The sequence below is a fragment of the Balaenoptera musculus genome, chromosome 3, assembly GCF_009873245.2.
Source record: "Balaenoptera musculus isolate JJ_BM4_2016_0621 chromosome 3, mBalMus1.pri.v3, whole genome shotgun sequence".
Classification (NCBI taxonomy): domain Eukaryota; kingdom Metazoa; phylum Chordata; class Mammalia; order Artiodactyla; family Balaenopteridae; genus Balaenoptera; species Balaenoptera musculus.
The window spans coordinates 44,805,801-44,831,626 of record NC_045787.1 but is presented as its reverse complement, the minus strand read 5'-3'; the positions used below and the strand labels follow the sequence as shown (position 1 = coordinate 44,831,626).

At 39.8% G+C, this 25,826-nt stretch overlaps 1 protein-coding gene and 1 long non-coding RNA gene across 14 annotated transcripts in view; one reads left to right on the top strand and one right to left on the bottom strand.

The window, feature by feature from the left end:
• Nucleotides 1-25,826, top strand: part of PDE4D (phosphodiesterase 4D) — a 1,110,708-nt gene that overhangs the window by 1,050,345 nt on the left and 34,537 nt on the right. For 12 of the 13 annotated variants that reach the window (XM_036845542.1, XM_036845544.1, XM_036845541.1 and 9 more), the window contains one exon: nucleotides 5,050-5,162. In XM_036845542.1, the coding sequence (XP_036701437.1) occupies nucleotides 5,050-5,162 (113 nt within the window). Of the gene's footprint in view, nucleotides 1-4,438; nucleotides 4,964-5,049; nucleotides 5,163-25,826 lie in introns of those variants that run through there. The other variant, XM_036845554.1, reaches the window with a different exon arrangement.
• On the bottom strand, nucleotides 396-2,648 carry LOC118891814. Its single transcript, XR_005019176.1, has 2 exons — nucleotides 2,502-2,648; nucleotides 396-1,099 (listed from the first exon to the last, which is right to left on the bottom strand). It is a non-coding gene; the product is annotated as an uncharacterized LOC118891814 (long non-coding RNA).

Here is a 25,826-nt window from a genome sequence, read left to right as displayed (position 1 = left end):
TTAGGAGATGTTTAGTGAAGGGCTTTTTTTTTTTTTAGTTTATTTATTCATTTATTTATGGCTGTGCTGGGTCTTCGTTTCTGTGCGAGGGCTTTCTCCAGTTGCGGCGAGCGGGGGCCACTCTTCATCGCGGTGCGCGGGCCTCTCACTGTCGCGGCCTCTCCCGTTGCGGAGCACAGGCTCCAGACGCGCAGGCTCAGTAGTTGTGGCTCACGGGCCTAGTTGCTCCGCGGCATGTGGGATCTTCCCAGACCAGGGCTCGAACCCGTGTCCCCTGCATTGGCAGGCAGATTCTCAACCACTGCGCCACCAGGGAAGCCCCCAAGGGCTTTTTTTTTTTTAAATTTTTAAGAACAATCTGAATCAGCCGTTACAGTTTGTATTTATTTTTTTTAATTAAGGGAAAGCAAATGGTGTCCAAGGTAAAGTGATTTTTTTGGACTTGTTCTCTTCATTTACACCAATAGGCCTGTCTAGGAGTTATGACAAATTTATACAGACCTTTAATCAGTCAAGAGTTGGCAAAGAAACTGACATCCATAGAGTCACACATTACGTAGTACGGATCCTTTTACCTCAATGGTCAACATCGCTGTAAGTTGTGGGTAAGAGTAAGCGGCTGAACATTTCACAAGAAAATGACCTCAACCTCTAGCTCACTGCTGTGGCTCTGAGGCAATTCGTTTTTTCCTTTTCAAAAGGAAGCTGCTGCTTCAGCATCTTCTCCTGGAGCTCCTGGCACCATTTCAGGCCATGTGTCAGGGGAACCCTTGATCACATCACAATGACGGAAGCCAAGTGCTGGCCTGCAAGAATTGAGGACTGTTTGTTCACAGAAGATCCTGAGCAGAAACACGGGTGTCACATAGTTCAAGGGGGCCTTGAAGGAAACTGATTCTGCTGTAGGAGGGGACTTACAAAGGCTCAAGTTATTTCTCAGTTGCTGTTCCAGAGCCCTCTCCTGGCTTCTATGGAGTTTGGCCAAGAGTTGTTGCTTAGGCAGTTTTTCCCTGTAGTTCCTTGACTTAGCAAGATTTTGGACGGGAAAATAGAAGAGTTTTCTTATATTTTCAAGTAGTGCCACAGTGACTGCTACTCTCTGGGGAGAAAAGTATTTTATTAATGAATGCAGTATGTGTTCTTGGTAAAACCCCAAATTAAACTAGCTGACTGTTTTTGTCCTGCGAAATGTTGGTGACATTTAGGTGTGTTGTTTGGTGTGCTGACTCAGTTTCCTGGAGGAGAGCTGGCAACTCCACATTGAGGCTTTTTTAGTGGGGATGAAAAAGTCAGTTACTTGATGTTTTAGAACATTTGGGGTTAAAATTCCTAAAAGTTAAGCTTTAACACTGATCCTGAAAAACTGTGGCTGACCATATTGCCTATAAACCTAGGAATTTGGAAAAAGTAGTATTCTCAGCTCTATGCTAATATCAACAGTAATTCTTTATTTGAGCAACAGTTTTATAGAACAAACTGTTCTTTGCTCTGTTGTTAGTAATTATTTTCTTACTTATTGGTATGTAGGTGTGCTCTGGTCATTTTTTTTTTTTCTTTTTTCATTCTCCAGATTTATACAGTGCATGCAGAAGTAGTTAGAACTTAAAATACATACACAATAAAGGTGTTTTAAACAAATAAAAATAATAAAATAAAATACATACACAGGCCACATTCTTACTGTACTCAAATGCTGATTGTCAAAATGACTAATCTGTGATTGGGACATAAAGTAGATCTTCTGAAACAAGCTGTCCCTCTTGTCACTGTACTGCCTTCTTAAGAGCAAGTCCTTTATTTAAGTACATAATGTCTTGAGGCATTGAAACTTTACTGAATTACTTCTTCACTATTACAATTAAAAATTAAACACTGAAGTGTAATACGTGGTGCCACATCCTGCTAGGTCCAAGGCCTATATTTCTGAAAAGCTTTGAGGAGTTGGTGAAGATGGGAGGGGGACTGGGAGGTCCCCCTGGGGCTCAGACTTTGGAAAAGTTGGAGAGCAGGGGAGAGGAACACGGAACAGCAAGTCTTTGAGGTGTGGAGAGGGGATTCCTGGCTTCCAGATATAACCAGTGACTGGAAAGATGGCAGTGAACAAATCCTAGATACAATCAATGGTCATGCATCTTTAATCCATTGGATGTGCTAACTATGGATAGCCCAAATCAAATCACCTAAAATAAGTTAATTTCCTCTTAAAATTCCTACATCCTTATTTTATACCTTGGAAGAAAAAAGCCAAAATAAAACCATATAGTACATGTACTGCCATCACAACTAGGCAATGCTATAGTTGCATATGGAAGATATTAAGTAAAATGAAAATGTGTTATGGTCATAGGCTTAATTATTATTTGTGATCTTTAGGGTATGGGATTACAAGGAACTTTCTGCGTTACATCTTTGTGTAATGTTTCAAATTTTATAACAATCATGTTATATTTTTATATACTTAATCAGGGAAAGGCTATACAGATAAAATACCTTATACTTACAATTTAAGATTATCTTTAAGGCTTTTCCTTTTGTTGGGGGAAAAGCTCCAATCACACTTTAATTCACCTGGCAAGGTTAGGTAGGTTGTTCCCCAAAAGTATATATTTACAGAGATTGGTGCAGGAAAAAAAGAAGTGGAATAAAAGAGGCAATTTTTTTTAAATACAATTTAATTCTATTTTAATTGATAGGAAATCACCTCCAAGTTTATGTAAATCTTTCAAATTCCTAGTACATTTTATTTATTTATTTATTTTTGGCTGTGTTGGGTCTTCGTTTCTGTGCGAGGGCTTTCTCTAGTTGTGGCAAGCGGGGGCCACTCTTCATCGCGGTGCGCGGGCCTCTCACTATCGCGGCCTCTCTTGTTGCGGAGCACAGGCTCCAGACGCGCAGGCTCAGTAATTGTGGCTCACGGGCCTAGCTGCTCCGCGGCATGTGGGATCTTCCCAGACCAGGGCTCGAACCCGTGTCCCCTGCATTGGCAGGCAGATTCTCAACCACTGCGCCACCAGGGAAGCCCCAAAGAGGCAATTTTTAACCTAGAGTTCCCAAAGTGAATAGCAAACAGTTCAAGAATCCCTGATAATAATAAGCCACATGGCCCATGTAACAAATACTTTGAAAGTTATTCTAACTTTTACAAATGGTATATAAAAACCTATCTGGAAAATCCCAGGAGCCCGAGATTCAGTCCATGAAATTTTTTGTTGTGCCACTCATCATTTATGGAGTCTAAATGTCAAGGGCAGAATTTCTTCTCCAATACCTGTAGATTCGAAGACCAAGGAAAAGGATCTCACCAACTTCATGTAAGCTTTTCAGTGTATTCTTTCTAATTGACAGTAACAAAGTTTCGTAAGATGGGCTCTTGGGAGTTTGGATGTTTTCCCTCCTCTAAAAGTTTCGCTTACCTGCACGCTAATATAGTGAAGTTCTCTGCAATTGATCCCTTACTGTAGAGCTCCCCCAGGGTCAAATTTTGTAACTAGAACCTGCTTCCATACGCTGTCTTTGGATGTGGTCTTTCCATTTTCTCACGTTTGTAGTTTTTTCTGTGCACGGTGGGTAGAAACACTCTTCCAGACTCTTCCCATTGGCATCGAAATACCATCCCGGTCCCTGATTTGCAATTCCACTGACAAGGAAGCATGTATGCAGGACAGGCGTAAATTGCCCATACGGCGTGCTACATTCACATTGCTCTTCCTTTACTGTAACTCTTAGACAATTCTGAACGTGAAAACACAACATATTGCCAAAACTGTGAATTCTAAGGCGTTCTGACCCACAACATTGTTTTTGTTTGCTTGCTTATGTCCACCCCGAAATTTAGACGTATGGTTGTTAGCAGAGGCTGGGCTGGGAACTGAGGGTCTGGTCTTAATAGAAATACTTTTGATTGCACAACCACCCTGTCCTCTTGAAGTAGGTAAATCCTAAACCCTAAGAAACGAAGCCTCAGAAACACTAAAACCCAAACCCACACAAACGGTTGCGCGGGTCCTAAATAACCCAGCTTGTGCCGCCCGTCGGGCTCTCCCGCGAAAGCTCGCAGGAAGCACGGGACGGTGGAGACGCGGAGGCTCGGGCCGTCTGGGCAACCGGGAGGGCCTCGGCTCGGCTGGGCGCGCGGGGTCCCCGCGGGGCAGGTGCGCCGTCGCGCGCGCGTGCGCCCCAGGTCCCGCCTGAGCCCCGCGGCGGGCGCGACCCCGGGCGGCGGGCGAGCCGGCGGCGGGCGCTCCACGCCGGGTTTTCCGCCGCTCCCCTCGCCCCGGCCCCCGGCAGCAGCACGGACACACAATCTAGCGCCCGCGCCTCCCCAGCCGGGCTTCGGAGCGAGCGGCGCGGGGCCGCGCGGGGTGATGCTGCGGCGAGGCGGTGGGGCGGCGGGGGCCCCTGGCGGGCCGTGGCCACGGGCGATCTCGGCGTGAGAGAGCCGAGGAGGAGCCGGGCGGCGCCAAGGGCCGTGCGGGGCGCGAGGGGGAGTGTTCCCGGAAAGCCGCGGCGATGGAGCCGCGCTGCGCCCGCCGCCGGAGGAGTTGAGAAAGAAAACAGGAAACGTGGTGGCTGCGCACCCGGCCGCGGCTGATTCATTCGCTTTGAGTGAAGGCTCTGCAGGAGGGGCGGGCGCGGGGCCGGGCGCCGCGCAGATCGCGCCGTGGACCAGACGCTCCCTCCGCGGGGCGGGCTCCCGGGCGCGCGCGCCATCCCCTTCGCCGTCCTCCGGCACCAGGACTTCTTCAAAGTCGCATCTTGAGGGTTTTGGTCCGTGTAGAAGTTGACTTGCCGCACTTGGCGCGCCCTTCCTGGACGCCGAACAGAGACGCCAAGCTGGAGAGGGCGTGCGTTCCCGAGGCCGGCCGCACCGCTAGCAGAGCCCCGGCCCCCCTCGCGGTGCCCGGCTCGTCAATATGAAGGAGCAGCCCTCATGTGCGGGCACCGGGCATCCGAGCATGACGGGGTACGGCAGGATGGCCCCCTTTGAACTCGCCGGCGGCCCTGTGAAGCGCTTGAGAACTGAGTGCCCCTTTCCCTATCTCTTCGCAGAGGAGGCCTACCAGAAACTGGCCAGCGAGACCCTGGAGGAGCTGGACTGGTGTCTGGACCAGCTAGAGACCCTGCAGACCAGGCACTCCGTCAGTGAGATGGCCTCCAACAAGGTAAGCCCCGGCTCGGCTCTCACCGAGGCTCCTAGGCTGCTGATTCCCACGCTGGTGAAGCCACCCGTCCCCGTGGCCCGGGGAAATACATACAGGGGTTTGTCACACTCACTGCATTTTGGCTCCCTTGGAAGGAGGTTCCTGATGCCGTGCCTTCCCTCTCTCTTCTATTCACTCCAGAGAAATTAAACATTTTGCAAAAGCAACTTTGACATAGTTTGACTGCAGTACCCCCAAGACACTGTGGGTGGGTGTGTGTGTGTGTGTGTGTGTTTGGAGGGGTACTTCTAAGTGACACTTTGCCCTTGCAACAGAAACCGAGTCTGGTCTACAGGCAATCCATGGTTTAGGGTATTCTTGGGATTCCCAGTGGAAAATAAGAATTACTAGAGGTCAGTGCAATCCCTTGGATGTCACCACCTACTGAACTCAAACGCAGAAGAGTTCACTGAACTTGGAACCTTAACCCCCATTTATCTAAGTGTCAGGGTACCCTGTAAGAACTGAGCCTTTATCTTTTTGCTTGGCCATATGTGTCCACAGGGGACGTCAAAGTTAAGGTTCATTGTGATCACTGCCTTTGTTTCCGTGAATCTTGGAGAGAGAGTCCAGTTTTCTGAGGTTATTTAGTTACAGTGATGCTTCAATGGGGCATTTGTGCCGTATGCCAAGGTGCTGGTCTTGGTGGATAGTGGAGGTGTGAGGGCTGAGAATCAACCCTTAGCCGGGCACAGCCTTAAAAGCAAGGTAGAGTGTTGTCCGTTTTGGTGTATTTTTTGGAATTCCTTGTTTGTTTTTTTTTAAAACAATCTTCAGTTATGTAAGGAAATAATTGGGATTATGTATGTTTTGTTTTGTTTTGTTTTGTTTTTTGGGGGGATTATGTATGTTTTTAATGATTGTTTGGCTCAGGGGATAGGAAAGGTGACATGGGCATGTTGGATGCAGGTGGCTGAGGGATTTAGCCAGTAAGGACTGGTAACTTTGTGTGGCAATTAATAACAGTTGCCCCCTAAAGATATTTAAATAGCTTTGGCCACCTATTTACAAGGTCAGGAAGGTATACCATTTTACTGTTTATCTACATGCACATATTTTTCAGAGAGCTATGCTTTTTTTTTTTTTTTTTAGTTTACTATAGTTTTTATACCACCTGTTTTTTTCTCATGCAGTTTTAAAAAATATCATAGCATATCACCCACTTGATTGTCTTGTCTGTTGACAATGCTTATACAGACAGCTTGGTTTTTAAGTAAAAAGTTAGCTTCAAATAAACAAGATAAAAAGGACCCCCCAGTCACTATCTGCGGGCAGTAATCTACCCGTAAGCACACTGACCTACCCATATGCACACTGATGATCAAATCTGTACTTTTTTTTTTTGTCATTTAAGCCTCATTTCTAAATTTGGTATGGCTCCTCATCAAAATGATGGGTTATTACTCTCTTACTCCCTGCCGTGGCATCAGGTGCTATTGTTCTCATCTGGCTAACAAATTCTTAGTTCATTGATTCATTTTATAACATATAGATTGTTCTTTCGTAAGTTGGTTCATAATAGCAGTAGACATATGCTGAGTATCTCCAGTGTCCTAAACACCGAATGGGACCATTCTGCAGTGGACCTGAGTTCTTATTCTCTTGTCTGGTTAATTCTATGTAGTAAAAGGAAAAACCAGAAGGCATCAAAAAATGTGCAAGCCTTTGCTTATATTTTCAAGATGATTTGACAGTACTTTTTCAGCACAAAAAATGAACCTCAGCAGCTACAATTACTTTCCCCCTAATCCATACTCTTAATGATGAGACCTCTATTTGAATTTAAAAATTAACATGAAATCTAATCATGTATTGTAAATGACTTCAACTGTCAAGTATTAATTTATCTATACTTTAAGATGAAAAAATAAAACTTGAGGTCACAATGATTGGTCAGAATGATTTCTTTCTTTTTAGGGCATTTCTTTCTTTTAAAATCCCTGTCTTTTAAAGACAGGGATTATTTTTTTTAATCTTTATTGTGAAGGCCCCTCAGACTTTAGGTTAATTTACAGGTTTAGTGTAGGAGGTGAATTTATTTGGTTGAAGTGAAGTCTAGGTTAGGTGAGAAAAGACTTTTTCAAAATAGTCGTTCTAGCTGTGTTTATGTCTTGTAAGATTATTGACATGACACTTATTTTTAACATTAAAAAATTCAACTCAGCTGAAGCTGTTGATTAAACTTTTCATGTCTAATTCATTCATTTCTTTTTTTTCTTTAAACCCATTCATTTCTAAATGAGTGCTAAGCTCTTGTGACTTTTTATAGATGAAAACGGATTAGCATAGAAGGAAAAAGAGCTCTTGGTAAAGGTTGTAAAGTTACCCTTCAGCCAGATAACAAGGGCACAAATAAGTCACATCCACATGAGCTGTAAACTGAGTTGGAGCAGCTGATCTAAAGGTCCCCAGGAGTGATGCCGAACCTAAGTCTGAACTGGAAATGTGACAACTTGCGTCATGTGTCCGCTAGGTTGTCGAGCATCTCTTGAGTGTGAAAGAATAAGTCTGAAACATTGCTTTTGGTTATTAGTCTTATTGCCATCCATTCTTTTCACATGTACTTGTTCGAACCAAACCGGTGTTTCCCTTGAAAAGTCATGAAGTTTTTCTTTGTTTTCTTCTCTTTTTCAGGCTTTAAAAAAAAGTACTCTAATAGATTAAAATGACACAATAAAATACTAGTAAGAAATCAGGATTTTTAAGTGATTATGTAGAGAAAATATTTATTATGGAGGTGGATTTGGGTGTTAGGAAGAAGGAAATTGATTCCTCAAACTCATTTAACAAATTGGGTTTATGAATTCTTCATATTTTAAAAAATCTTAATAGAAGGAATCTGAACTAGTAGCAGTTTTTAAATGACGCTTTAGAAGCAACTAGATGTATTTCCTGATTGGGATTGTAATGTGCATAATGCTTATTGATGGTATTGAGACAGGAAAATTGTTGAATCTTTGGCCACTGCCAACGTTGGCTGTAATACATGTAGGATGCTTGTACCAAGTAGGGTAAGAGACTCCAGATGGCATTTAGTTTGAGAGGTTAACTCTACAGCATTTAGCCTCATAAGCCCATTAATCTGCCCAAGATTTGTACAGATTTCCTTTGAAACCTCACTGCTAGAGTTGAGAGAGGTTTTGGTGAGGTCTCAAAGCTTTGGAGGCAGACAGACCTGGAAGTTGAATCATGGTTTTTGTTCCTTACTAGCTGAGTTACATTAGAGAAATGACAAACTTTTTTTAGCTTCGGTTTCCTTAGCATAAGATGAGCTCAATGATATCTATTTTGAAAGGTCAGTGTAAGAATTTGAAAGAATATGTGTAAAATAGTTAGCTAATAAATAGTGTCTGACAGGCACTATACCTGCCATTATTGGTATTATTATTGAAGGTTGAGGTTAAACTTGATTGGTTGCCTACTTGGCTAAAATATTTTTTTTACCATTCAGTTGTCATTTATACTTGATGTTTTAAGTTTCATGGATTTTTATAATACAAGTCTTAATAACTGTCTCTAGTGCACAGTTCTGTATTGTAAAAAATGCTTAAATTATATTTATACTTTTTTTAGTATAATATAGACACAAACATTTTGAAGTTCTAATTGGAAGCTTAATCTTTTCTTAAATTTCAGCTGCAGAATTCCAGACAGCTAAATACTTTTTCTCTTTTATTCTAAAACTGAAAAGACAGCACTGATTAATTTTTAGAAAATATTAAACAATGTGGGATTGGTAGGTGCATTTCCATCCTTTTGTACAGATTTTGCAAAGCTAAAGTAACTTTTTAGACTGTTTTTAAGGCAGAATAGCTTCACAGTGTTTTTGGTTACCTTTCTCTCATAGAAAGCAAACTGAGGATGTGAGGAGGGCAGGCCAGGATCTAAGCCTCAAGGGTTATGCTGTGGAACCCTGTAACTTTATTCTCTTGTGACCTAATAATGCACATTTCACTACATCTTCAATGTAAGTGTGGCGATGTTTGAAGGAGAAAAAATCATCTTGATTTTCCCCCAAAATATACTACTATAAAAATGTATTGTTTCTTCTCTCTAAATTTGGGGCAGTTCCGAGGCTTGGCATTGCTGGAACCTACCATGCTTCAAGCTGAAAGTCTGCCTTGAAGTTAGGATTCAGGCATCCTTCTAAGAGACTTAAGGTTTTTCTTTAGTTCTTTCTAGACGTACATAGGCCAGCTTTGCAAATGTGAACATGACTTCTATATGGAATTTATTTTGTCTGTTTGGTTTTTAACAAAGATCTCTATCATGTTTCTGTTGCCTATAAATTAAATTGCTTTTCTGGGGTGCTTTTTCTTAGTGTTTTTGCGCTCTGCTCCCCCTGCTGCTTTTTAATAGTCAATGCATACGTAACATATACTACAGCTTTCTGTGACTGCTGATATATTTTCTTCTGGGCAAGAGTGGTCCTGGAATGAATATAGAATGTTCATAGAAGTGGCTGAATCTTAAGATTTTTCAGCGTGACACGATTATAAGATAGCTCAGAACAGAAATAAATGTTTAATTTTGCTGAGAAGGAAGGTGAAACTAGTTGGAAAAGGCATTTTAATTTTATGAAGAGCAAATAGCAAATAACAGTCATTTACTTCAAAATATTAAAGCTTATTGACATAGTCATACAGAGTTGTTAAGAGTTAATCAGCATACCTAAAGGAAAACTCTAAACTTTAAAAGAAAATATCGTTTGTAAATATAGAAATTCAGCTTACTGATGTTTTGAGTTTGCTATCTGCTTTTTCACCTACTTTATAAAAGTAGATTTACCAAAGATTTATGTTGTTTACATATAGAGCCTTAAAGTTAATGACAGATTGGGCATGCTTATTTTTATGATCACTGTTTAAAAAAAATACTTTCTTTGCTTTTATTTTAAGTAATAATAGAAAGAGGGAAGCACTTTTAACAGATATTTTTATGTTTCATTGAATAGTGAAGCCCTTGACTTTACCTTAATAAAACAGTAAAGATTAAGGCAAATCTTTCTTTATCTCTACTGTCATCAGCTCAGTTTCTGTATCAGTATTTAGTGGCAGTAAGCTTAAATATCCTTAACATTTAGTTATCAAAAACTTCTATTTTTGTGATTCAGTAAATTAGTCATTACTTGAGAAATTGCTTTCAGTTATTGCATTTTGATTAATTATAGGAAAGTGGTAACTTCTGTCTCAGAGTGTTATGAACTATGTCTTTTTTTTTTTCCGAAACAAAAGGCTTGGCCAAGATAAAATAGCACTTTTCCCAGTGTATGAATAGATTAAGCACATTTTTTCCCCAAATAGCAAGCATGATAGGTAATGATTTTGTTCAATTTAAGAAGATTCCTATGATAGTCATAGATTGTAACTATTCCATAAGATACATATAATTATGGCAGATGTGAAATGCTGATAATGATTTTCAGTTGATCCATAAAATACTATGTAGAATCTGATTTTCTCTTTTTCAGAAAGAAACCAATCCTTTTAAACTGCAAATAGCTGGAGTTTATTTTGTGACAGCATAGCTCTGCCAGGGCTAGCTCTGTACCTGGCTAGTTGTGATAGTTGAATTGGCACTTTTAGCCTGAGATCTTTCTAGGAAATAGAGCGTGGGTAGCCCTTTATTTTGCTGTTCACATTAGTTTTAAAAGACATTTTAGGAAGGCATTTTCTTTTATTTACTCTAACAGGGATTAGGATGGGGAGGGGTGAGCCTTCCTATTTGCTTAAACAACAAACAATTCTGTTTTGTTCATTGGGAAATTCATTAAATTGGATTACCAACTGCAGTGATAATAGCTTTATTATCCTTTATACTTAGAGAGTACTTTATCTTTAAAGAAGTATTTTTCTTTGTTATTATTGTTTAATATTCTGTGTTTTTTTGTGCCTGTTTTGCTGTATTTTGTGTGTGATGAGGATGAATGGTATTTACTCTTTCTCCTGACATATACACCAATGCTTATGGCAGCTTTGTAGAGTGGAAAGGACATAGATGTTTTCTGTCAGGTGGACTTGATTTCAAATTCTAGCTCTGCTGCTTCCTACCTAATGTTTTGGGGAACATGCCTCACTTCTCTGAATCTCAATTTCTTCATTTCTAAGTGGACATAATAAAAGGGGAAAATAAAATTGAAGGTTGTTAAGAGCATTAGATATAATATATAGAAAGCTCACTTTGCTGAACAGCATATACTGGGTGCTCAATAAATTACGTGCAATTTATTCTATCCTTAGACTGTATTGGAAAGGAGAGATTAAGAAAAACCATGTGTCATATACTCCTTGTAATATAAGAACATCATATTTTTCAGACGAAAAATGTCACCTTTATTCTATAATAAATAACAAGTCAAAATTAGTGTTCTCAGACTTCCTGTGTATATTCATAACTACTGTATGTTAAATGCTTTATTTAAAGCATTTATTTTGTAAAGTTAAATGTCCACCTGAGTGCCTCATATTAAGCAAGGAATTACATGAAATCATGGATTTGATGTTCTAGTTATTTTTTATTATAATATTATTATATTAAAATATGTTATTTTTTAATATAATGTTCTAATTTTTTTAACATACATTGAAATTAATTTGTAACACAATGAGAAAGTACTCATCCACACCACCTTAAAGCATTTTACTTACCACTCACAGACAGTGGGCGTACTTTTCATTATACTAGTCTAAATTGGCAGTAAGAACCATCTGGGGAGTCATTTTTGGTTAGAAAGGTATGTCTGTTTTAAACAACCTATGGTTTTTCTTCTCTGCCATTAATGGGCTTTCCCCACTAGAGGAGAAAATGCCAACTATCATCAGCAGAAGTCTCCCATTCATTAGGAATTCATTCCTCAGGCAGAATAGTCTATGGATTTAGAGCACTCTCCTGTAGCCAGATTGCCTGCGTTGGATTCACTCTCTGCCTTTTACTAAATATAAATGGGACAATTTACCTTCTGTGCTTCAGCTTCCTCTTCTGTTAAAGAGTTACTGTGATGATTTAATGAATTAAAAGATGGAAATTGTCTAGACAGAGTCAGGAACATAGTGGGTGCTCAGTAATGTTAAGTCCTTTATATCCATCTATAAAGGAATATCATCTTTCTTTTCTTATTTTGTGGGGTGAGAGTTAGAGAAGGTGTTTGTTTGCCATCCTGATACTTATGCTTCCAGTGACCTTTTAAGAGAGAATGGTGGCCTTATGATGTTGATGTGAACCAAATAGGACTCTTGGAATGTTTCATTTGCTCTTCTCCCCATCAATGACTTTTCATGGAGTTTACCTTTTGTTTCTTTGTGTGATTTTATGGTATAGCCCATCAAACTGGCCTGAGGTTTTCTCAGAATATCTAAAACTCTCTAAGCTGTTTCTAGCAGAAATACCTAAATAGTGGAGAATAGTCCAGCAACTTTTTTTTCATAAATGAATGCACCCTGTTATTCCTCTGAATGAGACTGAAAGTAACCCAGGCACAGAATCTCTTATTAATACTTAATGTTAAGAAAACTGTATTCAGGACATAGCCTTCCATGGCACTTCTCAGCAACTTTACCATCTAGTATATGCAAACATTTCCTTGCTCAGTCAGCTGAGAGAACCTAAAGCAATGACGCCCCAGTAGCATTGAACACATCTAGCACCCTCATCTTGGTTTCTAATACTATTCTCCAATAAAAGGAACCAGGACTCCTTGAAGTAGCTGATTCTGGAACTGGGGCAGGAAATGAGGCTGGAGCCATGTTGCAGTTCCAGAAAGTAAGGAAGTGCCCAAACAAATGTTGATGGGAACATATCAGAGGGACACAAGAGCAAACTGAAAGAGCTCCCAGTTCCCAGCTGGGACTGTTTGATCAAGAAAATAAACTAGTGTTGAAATACAACTCAAGGTATAAAACAAATAGCCATGAGTTCAACTGATATAATTTATTGAATGAATAATTAAATGGGGGAGAAGAGACAAATCCCTTGTGCTGAAGAATTCCAAATAATTTATGTATATACTCTGCTCTCAAGGAAGGAAAGTATAACTCTCCACTCCTTAAGTGTGGGCTGTGCATATTGACTTCCTTCCAAAAAGCACAATGTGAAAAGAGGGAAAGAGTACCTCTACTGTGGACAAACCTGATAAACACACACTACCTCAGCCAGTGATCAAAGTCGACATCAACGGTGATAAGTCAAGTTGTAGTAGGTACCCTTGATATGATCTGATGAAAATGGTACTGACATCTGAGTTTTCTTCCAAAAACATATAACCCCACTCTAATCATGAGAATAACATCAGATAGTTCCTAGTTGAGGGACATTCTACAAAATACCTGACCAGTACTCCTCAAGACTATGAAGGTCATCAAAAACAAGGGAAATCTGAGAAACTGTCACAGTCAAAAGGAGCCTAAGGAGACATGACGACTAAATGTAGTTTATCCTGGATGGACTCCTGGAACAGAAAAGAACATTCGGTAAAAACTAAGGAAATCTGAATAAAGTGTGGGCTTTAGTTAATAATAATGTATCAATGTTGGTTCAGTAATTGGGACAAATGTATCCTATACTAAAGTAAGATATTAATAATAGGGGAAACTGGGTGTGGGGCATATGGGAACTCTCTGTACTTACTTTCACAATTTTTCTGTAAAACTGAAGCTTTTCTAAAATAAAAAGTTTATCAGACAAATCTTAACCATCCTTTAGGGTCTACCTGCAATGCTACCTCTCCTGTGAAGCCTCTTCTGTCCTGTCTTCTCCCATATCTCCCATCCCAGCCTCCCCTAATTGGGTGTAATGTCTTTCTCCTTTGACCTTCTACAGGACTTTATCTGTAGTTCTCTTTAACTCTCCGTACAATATTTGTTTCTTTGTTTTATTCCTGTCACATTTACACTAGGTCATTAGTCTTACTCATTTGCCAGCCCCCATCACGTGGGACACAAGGCCATGTTGAATAGGTGCTCAATAAACATTCGGTGAATTGTATGAATGCTCTTGTGGTGGTGATTCTGGAAAAGCACCATTCAATGGTTCTGATCTCAGTGCTGTAGGAATCATCACTGATCAATCTCAGGGACTAAGTTGATTTTTACTCATCTAAGCCCTAAGGCTTAGAAGATAAAAATTCTTCCTTTATGGGTAATAGCTTCAACTTTACTGTTTGTCAGACCCTTTGCAAGGGAGTTACTGAACATTAGGTCAAATAATTGAAGAAATGTATCCTAATTTTTCTGTCTAATTATCACTTGAGTGGAATTAATAGAAATTAGTAAAATGAAAATATACTCTGTTTCTGCCTACCACTTAGTTCTTCGGTAGTTTTGGTAGTATTTAACATGATCAGTATTTCAAAGCATCACTGTTACTGTTACCCATTATTCCTCTCAGACTCAAGCCTTATATGTTAGAACTAAAGGAAGCAGAAGTGATCATTTGTCTGACTTATCTAATCTCAGTTGGAAAATGAGGCCCAAAACTTGTCCACGTCCACCTATAGTTAGATATCTCCTGACTTCTTACATAGCAGTTCATTTTCTAGAGAGTCTCTGCACCATTTGGGGTTTTGTATGCAGCCTTTATCTCCATGCATATTCATAAATTGTGGGAGGGAGATACACTTTTTATCTTTGAATGTGTTAATGGAATACAAGCCATGTTTCTGATAAGTATATGGATTCAATAACTGTTCAAGTACATAATTCCTAGTGGCTGAATTTTCTACCCAGCCACTAGGAATACTGATGACTCCTCCTACATGGCTTCTAGCCCAAACCCAGTGAGTGTCAATATATCATTTTGTAGTCGGTCATATAAATTAGTACTGGATGCATGGTGTTGGTTAAAGTAAATGCCATTTTTCACCTTGGATTGGTAGACAGGATCTGTACATGATAGTTGATATCTTGCAAGCAAGTGGCTTTTCTGTTATTGACAAGAGCCCTGATCATTTCACACTTAAAAATCTCTTTCCTGCTTATAGATGCTCATCAGAAATTTTAGCATAGTTTATGCTGAGTTTAGTTTCATCTCACTTAAATTAAAAGTTTGTATAATACAAACAGAAACCATACAAGTCCTATTGATGGCCTTAAGCTGTTCTCTCTCCACTGTACCTGTTTTAGCAATGACATTCTTATTATAGGTTTGTTCGCAGTAAAAATGACATATCTGAATACTTTCCCTGCTAGCCTGGGAAGAAAAGGTGTGCCTGTTGGGTTTTGCCTGGTACGGAGTATTCTGTGCAGTTTTACCCAGGTCGCGCTTGGGTTCCTGGCAGCATCTCTGGTCTGCTGCACTGTAATCCCTATCGTGGCAGCCTCTGGCATTTATTGCTGGCAAGCAGTGTGCTTGCAGACATAGGCACCATAATAGGAAACACCTCGGCCTGTCATAAACAGGTCTGGAGAGTAGAAAGCAAGGCCTGACGGGGATGTGTCCATAGCGGACAGGCAAAGATGAGGCTGACGTTGTGGAGTAAGTCCAGGCTGACGTCTGTCTTCTTCATTTCAGAAAATAACCAGCTGATTTTTAAGGCTGCTTTCCATTGTTGGCATAGCAGTGTCTTGGTTGCTTTGTTTTTGTTTTAGACTGAAATATGAATAAAGACATCTTATATGATACTCTCCGAAATATTTTGAGAGGATACATCAAAATGTTTTCCTTTTGCTAGTCTCCTTCTAATTCTACCTGATCATTCCAATCCATACCCATTAGGGAGAAAGAACAGCTGTTTCATTACAGTGGAAAATTACTTTTTAAAAAAGAATCATATAAAAATAAAATTATCATGTGTATATTTAAAGAATTATAAATTATACTGAATTATAAAGAAAAGAGCATTTCTTAGGTGACGTTTTTATGCCTTTACATCAAGTTCAAATTTTAGAAAAGGAGTACATTCTTTGACCAAGAAGGGTTCTATTTTATATTCGCTAGGTTTTTTTTTCAAGCCTCAGAAAAATAATGAGCTACAACTTTAACAATGATGAGCTTTGTCACAAGAATTTAGGAAGAAGATAAATTTCAAAATTGAAAGGACTAAGAGTTTTTAATAAACAGAAATGCTTTCATGGGTGCTTTAAATGTATATGTGTTATTTTATTATTTGCTAGGAACCTTATTTCACAAAAGAGGTTCAAGACTGCAAAGGATGAAAAAGCTGTAATTTTGCTAAAAAGAGCATATAAAAATTTAGATAGACACAGGTGAAAGTCTTGAACCTTTTTTTTTTTTTTAGATTAGGTGTTAGGTGGCTATTTGCTGACCTGCCCCTTCCCTTTTTTTTTTTAGTAAGCACCAATCTTCTTGTACTTTTTTATTTTGAATATTTCAAGTCAGTTTCAACAATATGCTCTGGTAAGAATGAAACTAATTAATATTATCTTTGATACACGCGCTGATTTTCTGCTCTTTGTTTTCTTAACCTTATATTCTCAGTATGGTCTCTTAGATCTCCATAAGGGTAAGTGATAGTTGGGTTTCAAGAAATCATAGGAATTTTTATTTACTAGAAACAGTCTTATTTCTTTAATATGCATCAGGAAAGATTAGTTTACTTTCTCCTGGAAGATACTGTTTGGGCCTACATCTTAATGTTTCTAGATAGTGTTAAAAAGCAGTAAAATAATAAAGGGTACCTAGTCGAAGAGCCAAAAGAGGGCTTGCATCATTACAGGCTGAATATTCAGTCCCTGTATGAGAGGCATTTGTTCTCTCCAAAGTAGAATTCAGTGGAAAAATTACTTGTTGCCCTTTAGCCTTATTTTCAAACATTTTAGCATTATCCATTTGATACATATGAGCAGTCTTTGACTACACTGAACAGGAGATATCAGTATGTGCCTTACTTTCTAATGTGAGATATGATCCTGATGTTTACTCATACCTCAAACCTTACATTTCTAACTTAGTTCCAGAAACAGTACACTACACACCAAAACAGTTTGTCCCATTTTTAAAGATGAAAAACTGAGGCTCAGTTAAACTTGTCCAAGATCCATATGCTTCTTAATAGATGTAAAGATAATTCTTCTTCTGAATGTAGCATTTGGAGAAAGGACTGGGAGATAGGGAAACAAGTGTTTGTTCTCAGGCTGCATTTTCAAAATATGTGCTAATTTATTTACTTAGTGAGTACTAGATTCCAAAATAGCAAGAGCCATTTTAACAAAATATCATCCCTAGAGGGAATCCTGTTGTGCAGCTGATTCTGCCTTTCTTGTTCTCTGTGTCGTGTCAGGACAGGCACAGAGAGGACCTTCCTAGCTCCTAGCTCCTAGGAAGAGTATGATGGTGGGATGGATGGCTTGTTAGGCTGGGAGTCAGCCTAGCAGGCAGGTAGTAAACGGGGCACAGATGTAAAATGAAGGATAATAGGGTCAGTGGATGAGAAGACCAAGTGACTAAAGCAGATCTGAAATTCTGAGCTGGCAGGGAATTTGAGGTGGAGGCAGATAGAATTGGATGGGATGAAGCTTAATAGTGGGGAGGGCGGCAGCAGATAGAGAAGGTATAGAATGAACTCAGGGAAGGTGTAAGCAGGTATTGGGATTTTTAAAATGACCTATTACTATGGAGTTGCCTTGGAGGTTTGTTTTCTTATTGGGGCAAAATGGGAAAGGAAGCTGGGTTCGTGGATAGAGTGAAGAGTGAAGATTGAAGGAAAGAAAAGTAGGAAGGCATATTAGACAGTGAGAGGAGGAAGGGGGGTGGCAGAAGGACTCTGGCTGGGCCGACCTAGGAGCAGGGCTGCCCTTGGCTGGAGACAGGCTGACCGATTCGTGTTCCTGCCCCCCTCCCACCTCAGGAATGCTGAATTCTGGTTGGAATAAACCTTTGGGACAGTCTCAGGGGAAGAAAGAAATCCCAGAGGGGTCACGTGCAAGTGTGAATGTTTAAGAGAGGACAGTCAGCTTTGGGGGTTGTGGGGGAGGGAGAGAACCAGCTGGAGAGGGGAGATTTATAGACATAGGGTATTTCACGTGGCGTGAGTCTTTTTTAGCACCGATAGCTGGCATCACCTTCTTCACCTGTTGGCTCCTTGAGTCACGGCCCAGTAGCAGCATGGGTGGGTTGTCACATCCAAGTGCTGGGCCATCCCCTAAGGACCTGTTGCCTGGGAGTGAGGACGTGGGACGGCAAAGCACAAGCTGGAACAGGGTGAGGAGAGACTGAGGTGGATTCACTACTAGTGATTAATTATTAGATGCCAAGAGAAAAGTGGAACAGAATAGCCAATGACAAATGTGAACCTTTATCTTGATTCTGCTTTAAATCTCCTAAATTCCAATGAGCTTAGCAATTCCTCTTCTGGATATGAATGCACCCCACTAGAGTTGTGACCTTGGATACTTAAATTGCTTCAACTTCTCTGAGCCTCTGCTTTCTCGGAAAATCGGGATTAACAAAAATCTATCTCACAGGATGGTTATGGGAATTTAAATGAAAACTTATGTCAAGTGCAGAATATGGGGCACGCCTCTAAGAGGTACTGTGGTCTATCTTTAGTTGGGAAGGGAACTAATTTTAAACTTAAAAGGTGAACTTTATATACTGCCATATAGGTAACCCAATGCAACTGGAGCTTGAATCAACAGGCCTGGGCAAATGAGCTCAGAGTATGCATTTGAAATCTTGATCCCCATCGTGGTGATTTATGAGACCTCGCCAGCTTGCATATGGGATGGCCCACTGAAGTTGTTTACTTTAGTTTTAGCTCGTTACCTAGCATTCGTGGATAGCATATTTTTATTTACGCTCTCACTGACCACTTAACCATGATTACTTTGAAATAATATGTATGAAGTCAGCCACGAAAGAAACATTAGAGTGGTGAGGGCCTCATGTGGACCTTCTGTCCACTTTGTCTAAAAATTGGCACGTTACTTAGACTTTGCTTTTCCCTCACCCTGGATGACCTCAAAGCCCCCTCCAAATAATTTTTCTGATTCTGTGAAATATTGAGATTTTGATTATTAACAAAAGTGTCAAATATCAATCGATATCAGGTTACTAGATGTCTATTCTTGGGGAAAGAAGAAACACGAACCAAAAATAGAACTCTTTAATCATTGCACAGATTTAAAACGACAGTTAAGCTGAGAAACAGAGGAATGGATGAAATGACCTTGAACGTAGTTCCAGCCCAGATGGGCTAGTTCCAGTCTGAGTCATGGGTCTGACACTAGCTGTAGCCAGAGGGAGAAGAAATTCCCCAGCCATGTAGTTGTTCTGAGTTGAAAATGAATAGGTGATTGATCCCTTTCCATTTTCCACTTGCCGTCAGCCATTTTGCAGAGAAATCAAACTTTGGTATGCTCAATAAAAAAAGTTCTTTTCTTTTTTAATTCCAAAAATCCTTAGAGGTGGAAGAGATTTATGAGATCAACCTGTTCACTTGCTTCATTACAGATGAGGTATAAAGGCACAGGAAAGTTAAAGTGACACGCAACAAAACAGTCCTGTCTTACTTCTGTCAAGGCTTTTATCTTGTGGGAAATAAAAATTTTTTTGTTGTTAGACAAAACCCTGATTTCAGTCTTTATTGATATTATCACTTTCTAATGAAATTTTTAGTTCTGTTTTTAGCCAGATACGACTTTCATGTGAGAAATAAAACAGGAGGTTTTTTATTATTGTTGTTTTGCACCTTTTGACTTCAGATAACCTCAGTCCAGTAGTTAGGCTTTCACTAAGGAATTTTTGTTTTTGCCTGGTTAATGCAGGGCATATATATGCTCCAAAGGCTTTCATAGACAAGATGAGCCTTTTACATATGTGCGTTTGTATTCAAATACATAGAGACACGTTCATACATACATGAAAACAAAGGCATATAGACATAGACATTGAAAATATAGATAGCCATATTAGTAAGCCTGTTGCATGTTAGAGAGTAATTCATGGTGTTCTGGTCCTGTAGGGGAGTTCAGGGTGTGTTCAACACTAAGGACGAGAATGATTGGGAAGCATCCCAGAAAAAGTGCCACTTAGGCTAGATCTTGAACATAAAATTTCATATAGGTTGCCATTGAGGGAGGAGATGATACTCCAGGGGCTGGGTGAGGCAGGGTAGGATGGGACACTCTTGTGCATTTACCTTATTGTTTGTGGGCGTGGGTGAGGAGTGGGTGTCCTGTATGAGTGAGCCTTCCTGGAACAGAAAATCTGGTTATAGGAACAGAGGCAGGTGTAAAAAATGCATAGATTGGGGTCCTACAGTGTAGAGCACCTTAAGTGTCAGACTAAGCCGTTTGCACATTACCCTGTAAGCTCTGAAGAACCGTCGCATTTTATTACCAGGAAAATATTACAAGGAAAGTAACAAAATGATTTTAGAAAGATAAATCTGATGGTAGTATGCAGGATGGATCCTATTGAGGAGAAATAGTGAAAGCAAAACAAATCCGTTAGGGAATTAGGCATATAAGTAAGGAGGGCCTGAAATACGATGGGAAGGAAAAGAAAGGAATGGTTAGGAGAAAGACTGCAGGAAAGGTGGCAGGATATACCAGACTTTCGGGGAAAGGCACTGCAGCCAGAGGAAAGTATGAAATTCTCAACCCAAGTAATAACAGAACGATGGTTGGAAAATCAGGAAGAGAAGGTTATTTGGAGAGAGTGGGGTGGAAAATATGGCAGTTAAATTTTTAGACATGAAATTGGAGTGAAATTATATATCTAAGTAGAAATATCCTATAGGCCTTCAATTGTCATGACTGGATTTCTGGTGAAAAGACAGGCAACCTGGGAGTTGCCTGTACCGAATTGATGGTTAAGACCTTAAGGCTCATCTGTAAAATAGGGATAATAATAGTCCTCATAGGATTGGTATTAGAAATAAATGAGATGATGCCAGGCAAGTATTCAGCACTATTCCTGACACATAGTAGACAATAAATAAATATTTATCAATATCAATCAATAAATATTAGCCATTACTATTTTTTACTATGCGTTTTAGGGACCCATATAATATGAATTATTAGAACTGGTATCGTGGAAGCTCTTTTAAAGCCATCTGTTTGGTGAGTTTTCTTAATACCCCAAATGGAAGTTCATATGTTCTGATTCACATGTTTGCTTCCCTAGGTGTTAACGGAAAGTGACAGCCCCAGCTGTAATTGCTCATGTTTAACTGTTGATCACTGTTTGTAAGACCTGGAGTGTTTTTTTGTTTTCTGGTTTTGGTTTTTTTTTTTTTTTAAACATCTTTATTGGAGTATAATTGCTTACAATGGTGTGTTAGTTTCTGCTTTATAACAAAGTGAATCAGTTATACATATACAGATGTCCCCATATCTCTTCCCTCTTGCGTCTCCCTCCCTCCCACCCTCCCTATCCCACCCCTCTAGGTGGTCACAAAGCACCGAGCTGATCTCCCTGTGCTGTGCGGCTGCTTCCCACTAGCTGTCTATTTCACCTTTGGTAGTGTATATATGTCCATGCCACTCTCTCACTTTGTCCCAGCTTACCCTTCCCCCTCCCCATATCCTCAAGTCCATTCCCTAGTAGGTCTGTGTCTTTATTCCCATCTTGCCCCTAGGTTCTTCATGATTATTTTTTTATTTTAGATTCCATATATATGTGTTAGCATACTGTATTTGTTTTTCTCTTTCTGACTTACTTCAGTCTGTATGACAGTCTCTAGGTCCATCCACCTCACTACAAATAACTCCATTTCGTTTCTTTTTATGGCTGAGTAATATTCCATTGTATATATGTGCCACATCTTCTTTATCCATTCATCTGTTTATAGACGCTTAGGTTGCTTCCATGTCCTCGCTATTGTAAATAGAGCTGCGTTGAAGATTTTGGTACATGACTCTTTTTGAATTATGGTTTTCTCAGGGTATATGCCCAATAGTGGGATTGCTGGGTCGTATGGTAGTTCTATTTTTAGTTTTTTAAGGAACTTCCATACTGTTCTCCATAGTGGCTGTATCAATTTACATTCCCACTAACAGTGCAAGAGGGTTCCCTTTTCTCCACACCCTCTCCAGCATTTATTGTTTGTAGATTTTTTGATGATGGCCATTCTGACCGGTGCGAGATGATATCTCATTGTAGTTTTGATTTGCATTTCTCTAATGATTAAAGATGTTGAATATTCTTTCATGTGTTTGTTGGCAATCTGTATGTCTTCTTTGGAGGAATGTCTATTTAGGTCTTCTGCCCAGTTTTGGATTGGGTTGTTTGGGGTTTTTTTTATGTGACTAGTTAAGGATGTGAACTACTCTTCTGTTTGTTGCAACTTCTGTAATAGAATCCCTGAGCCATATTATTTTTCACCTGCTGCGTCCAGAGTCAAATCAACTTTGAGGGGTTTATAAAGAACTTTTGAAGAATGGTATTAGCTCAATGTAAGCAAATGATCATTAACTCAATATCATCTCAACGTTTTAAAACTCCATTCATTCACCCAAAGTGGAATGGACTTACACGAGAGTAGAAGAAATCCAGGAGAGCTGGACCTTAATTATGAAGAGTTGTAGGACTCCTGTCTGGGTAGAAGGTTGGACTAGACGTCTTCAGAGGGGCTTTCCAACATGGACGTATTCCACAGAATCCAATCACTGCCCTATGTTTGATGGGCCTGCCTCACCTCATGTGTATGGTTGACATGCTATTTCACAGGGCGTTAGATTCACATTTGGAAGGTCAAGTAAAACAGACTTTGTTGTCTGGTTTTAGTTGTATTATTTTATTTTGTTTTTCCCTACTATCTTTACTCCCAGAGGCAAAAATTTTTATGTTCTCCCCTCCGAAGGATACAAATATAGACAGGTATTTTAGAAGAATAAATGTCATGGTGGTTAATACCAATTTTTATTGAAGTATGAATAAAAATAGATTAAATTATTTTTTTAAACCAGGTTTTCAGGTCTAAGTTCTTTGTTAGAAGGAATATATAGGTGCATCTTAGTTTATGGGCAATTAGAAACATTGAATTTGTTTTTCAGATATTTTAGTGCCAGTAATTTACTCTCAAGATTTAAGAATAATCATGTTTAATTTTAAAAATTGTTTAAAAGCAGTATTTTGAATAAAAATGACTGCTATAGTATTAATGACAATTATCTAACCTTACACTGTATTTTATAGATAAAATACAGTACACTTAAAATATGACAAGACTTCCTTTTCCAGCAAAATGGCAACATGTATCTAATTTGAATTCCAGGAGAGAATAAAGAGAATGAGGAGGAGGAAATATTCTAGAAGTTCAGTGAATTCCAAGCAGGAAATTTTTTTAAAAGAAACTCACATCCAGAGAAATCACAGAAACAAATAGATCCCAACACAGCCAGAGAGAAGAGGCAGATTATCTACAAAGAAATAACAATTAGAGTGACAGCTGTTTAATTTGTGGGAAGGAGCAGGGGTTCTTCTGATTGGAAGAAATTAAATCACATCTGAAACTTTAGCAGCAAGGGCATTGAGGAGATGGATTTTTCACATGTCCAGCCTCTGGAAGGCTCATAAAAGGAATGTGGGGGGCTTCTCTGGTGGCACAGTGGTTAAGAATCCGCCTGCCAATGCAGCAGACATGGGTTCGAGCCCTGGTCCGGGAAGATCCCACATGCCGCGGAGCAACTAAGCCCGTGTGCCACAACTACTGAGCCTGCCCTCTAGAACCCGCGAGCCACAACTACTGAGCCCGTGTGCCACAACTACTGAAGCCCGCACGCCTAGAGCCTGTGCTCCACAACAAGAGAAGCCACCACAACGAGAAACTCGTGCACCACAACGAAGAGTAGCCCCCGCTCGCCACAACTAGAGAAAGCCCACGCGCAGCAACGAAGACCCAACTCGGCCAAAAATAAAATAAGTAATATAAATAAATTTATATTAAAAAAAAGGAAGGTGGGATGGCTACTGTGCACACCTGTTTGCCTTCTGAATCCCACACACTACTAAGTAAGCTACTTCAGAGCAGTTTGCTGACTGACCTTTCCTTAGTACCTGGAACCGTAGCTAACACATAGTTGGTGCTAATTAAATATTTGCTGATTGAAAGGATTAGCATCTTAAATCCTCATTGGTACTGGGCTTGATATCTTTGATTTGAAGGCACCTGTAAAGTTGTACCTACCTTTTCCTCTGGAGATTGGAATTTGGTCCTGAAACCTGAAGGGGTGTCCTTACATTTGTCAGGTCAGTGCATCCTGAGAAAATTATCCCTGTTTGCTTGATATCTCCAAAAGCATTTTCCATTGGTATCAGTGATTCTAATAGTTTTCAGACAAACCATTGATTGCATAAGCAATTGGGTAGATATTACTGTAGGAATCTTCCTACAGCTGTTTTAACCAGATTTTTTTCCTTATGACAAGTTTCAGTGTTTCTGGTCCCAATGTAAATAACTTATCGCGCTCCTGACATCTACTTAACACACTGTCCTAGATGACTTTCATTAACTCCAATTCTCCACACAACCCAGAGACCTTAAATAGCTTGCTGTGTATTACTGTGCTCATAAGAGGCCGGGTCAAGATTAGAACTCAGGTGAAGCCAGCTAGAGAAACCAATGCCCTATACTATCATATTTCTCATCATTCTCATACTCTACTCTTCTGTCACTGTTGCAAAAAAAAAAAAAAATTCCCATTATTGCACAATTTTTAATTGTGTTTATGATTGCCTGTAGTAAAGTCTTCCTTCCAAAAATGCCTAAAGAAGACATATCACTTTAATAAAACTATTGCCAGCTATGAGTGCTAGATTCTAATTTTGGTTATGTTGTGTGACCTTGCTTAGGCTTTCACATTAATAATTTGCTATGAGGAGGGGATTTTTAAAAATAGATTATCCGTTGATGCCCCTTCTTTTGGGCTATTCTAAAAACATGTTAAAAGATTTGGATGAACGTGGTCTATACTAATGTAATGTCATTAGAGTATTTGAAAGTAACTACATATTCACCACTCCACCATATGATAGCTTTTCTCATCCACAACTCTGTGAAGAGCTTCAAAGCACTCTTCTTTCTCCTTCTTTATCCTCCTCCAAATCTTTACCTCCCCCAGGTTTCTCCTCAGCAAAGGGCACAAATATCCATTCAAGGCAGGGAGTCTAGGAATTGATTCTTCTTATTTCTTCACTTCCAGTGTTCAAGTCTTATCAACTCTTCCTCCATGCTTCTTCCCCTTCTATTGGCTTTTGCCTCTCTATGAGCCATCCTCTACAGAGGCAACTTTTTAAAATGTAAATCATGTCATGTCACTCCCTGCTCAGAACCTTCTGGTGGTACCCCACCCCCTCTGGAAGGCTTGCAAGGACCGCATGATCTTGCCCTGACCCATCTCTAATCTCATTCGCATACCTATCCTCCATCATGCTGGCTATGTTTTTCTAGCCCTTGCTCAGAGTGCTTTGGTCCAAATCTTTCAGTTCTTTCTAGTCATCAGTATTTCATCTCAGATATTACCTTCCTGACTATTTAATAGTCTACCATCACAGTATCATGTTACCCCCTTTTCTTCTATCCAGCATGTTTGTCACTCATTTTTTTTTTTGTCTGCTTGTTTTTTGTCTTTTTGCCCCAGGAGTCCAAGGCTTACATGAGCAGAGAACTCTTCTGTCTTGTTCAGTACTATAGCCCTCATGCTGGCACATAGTAGCCATTTAGTA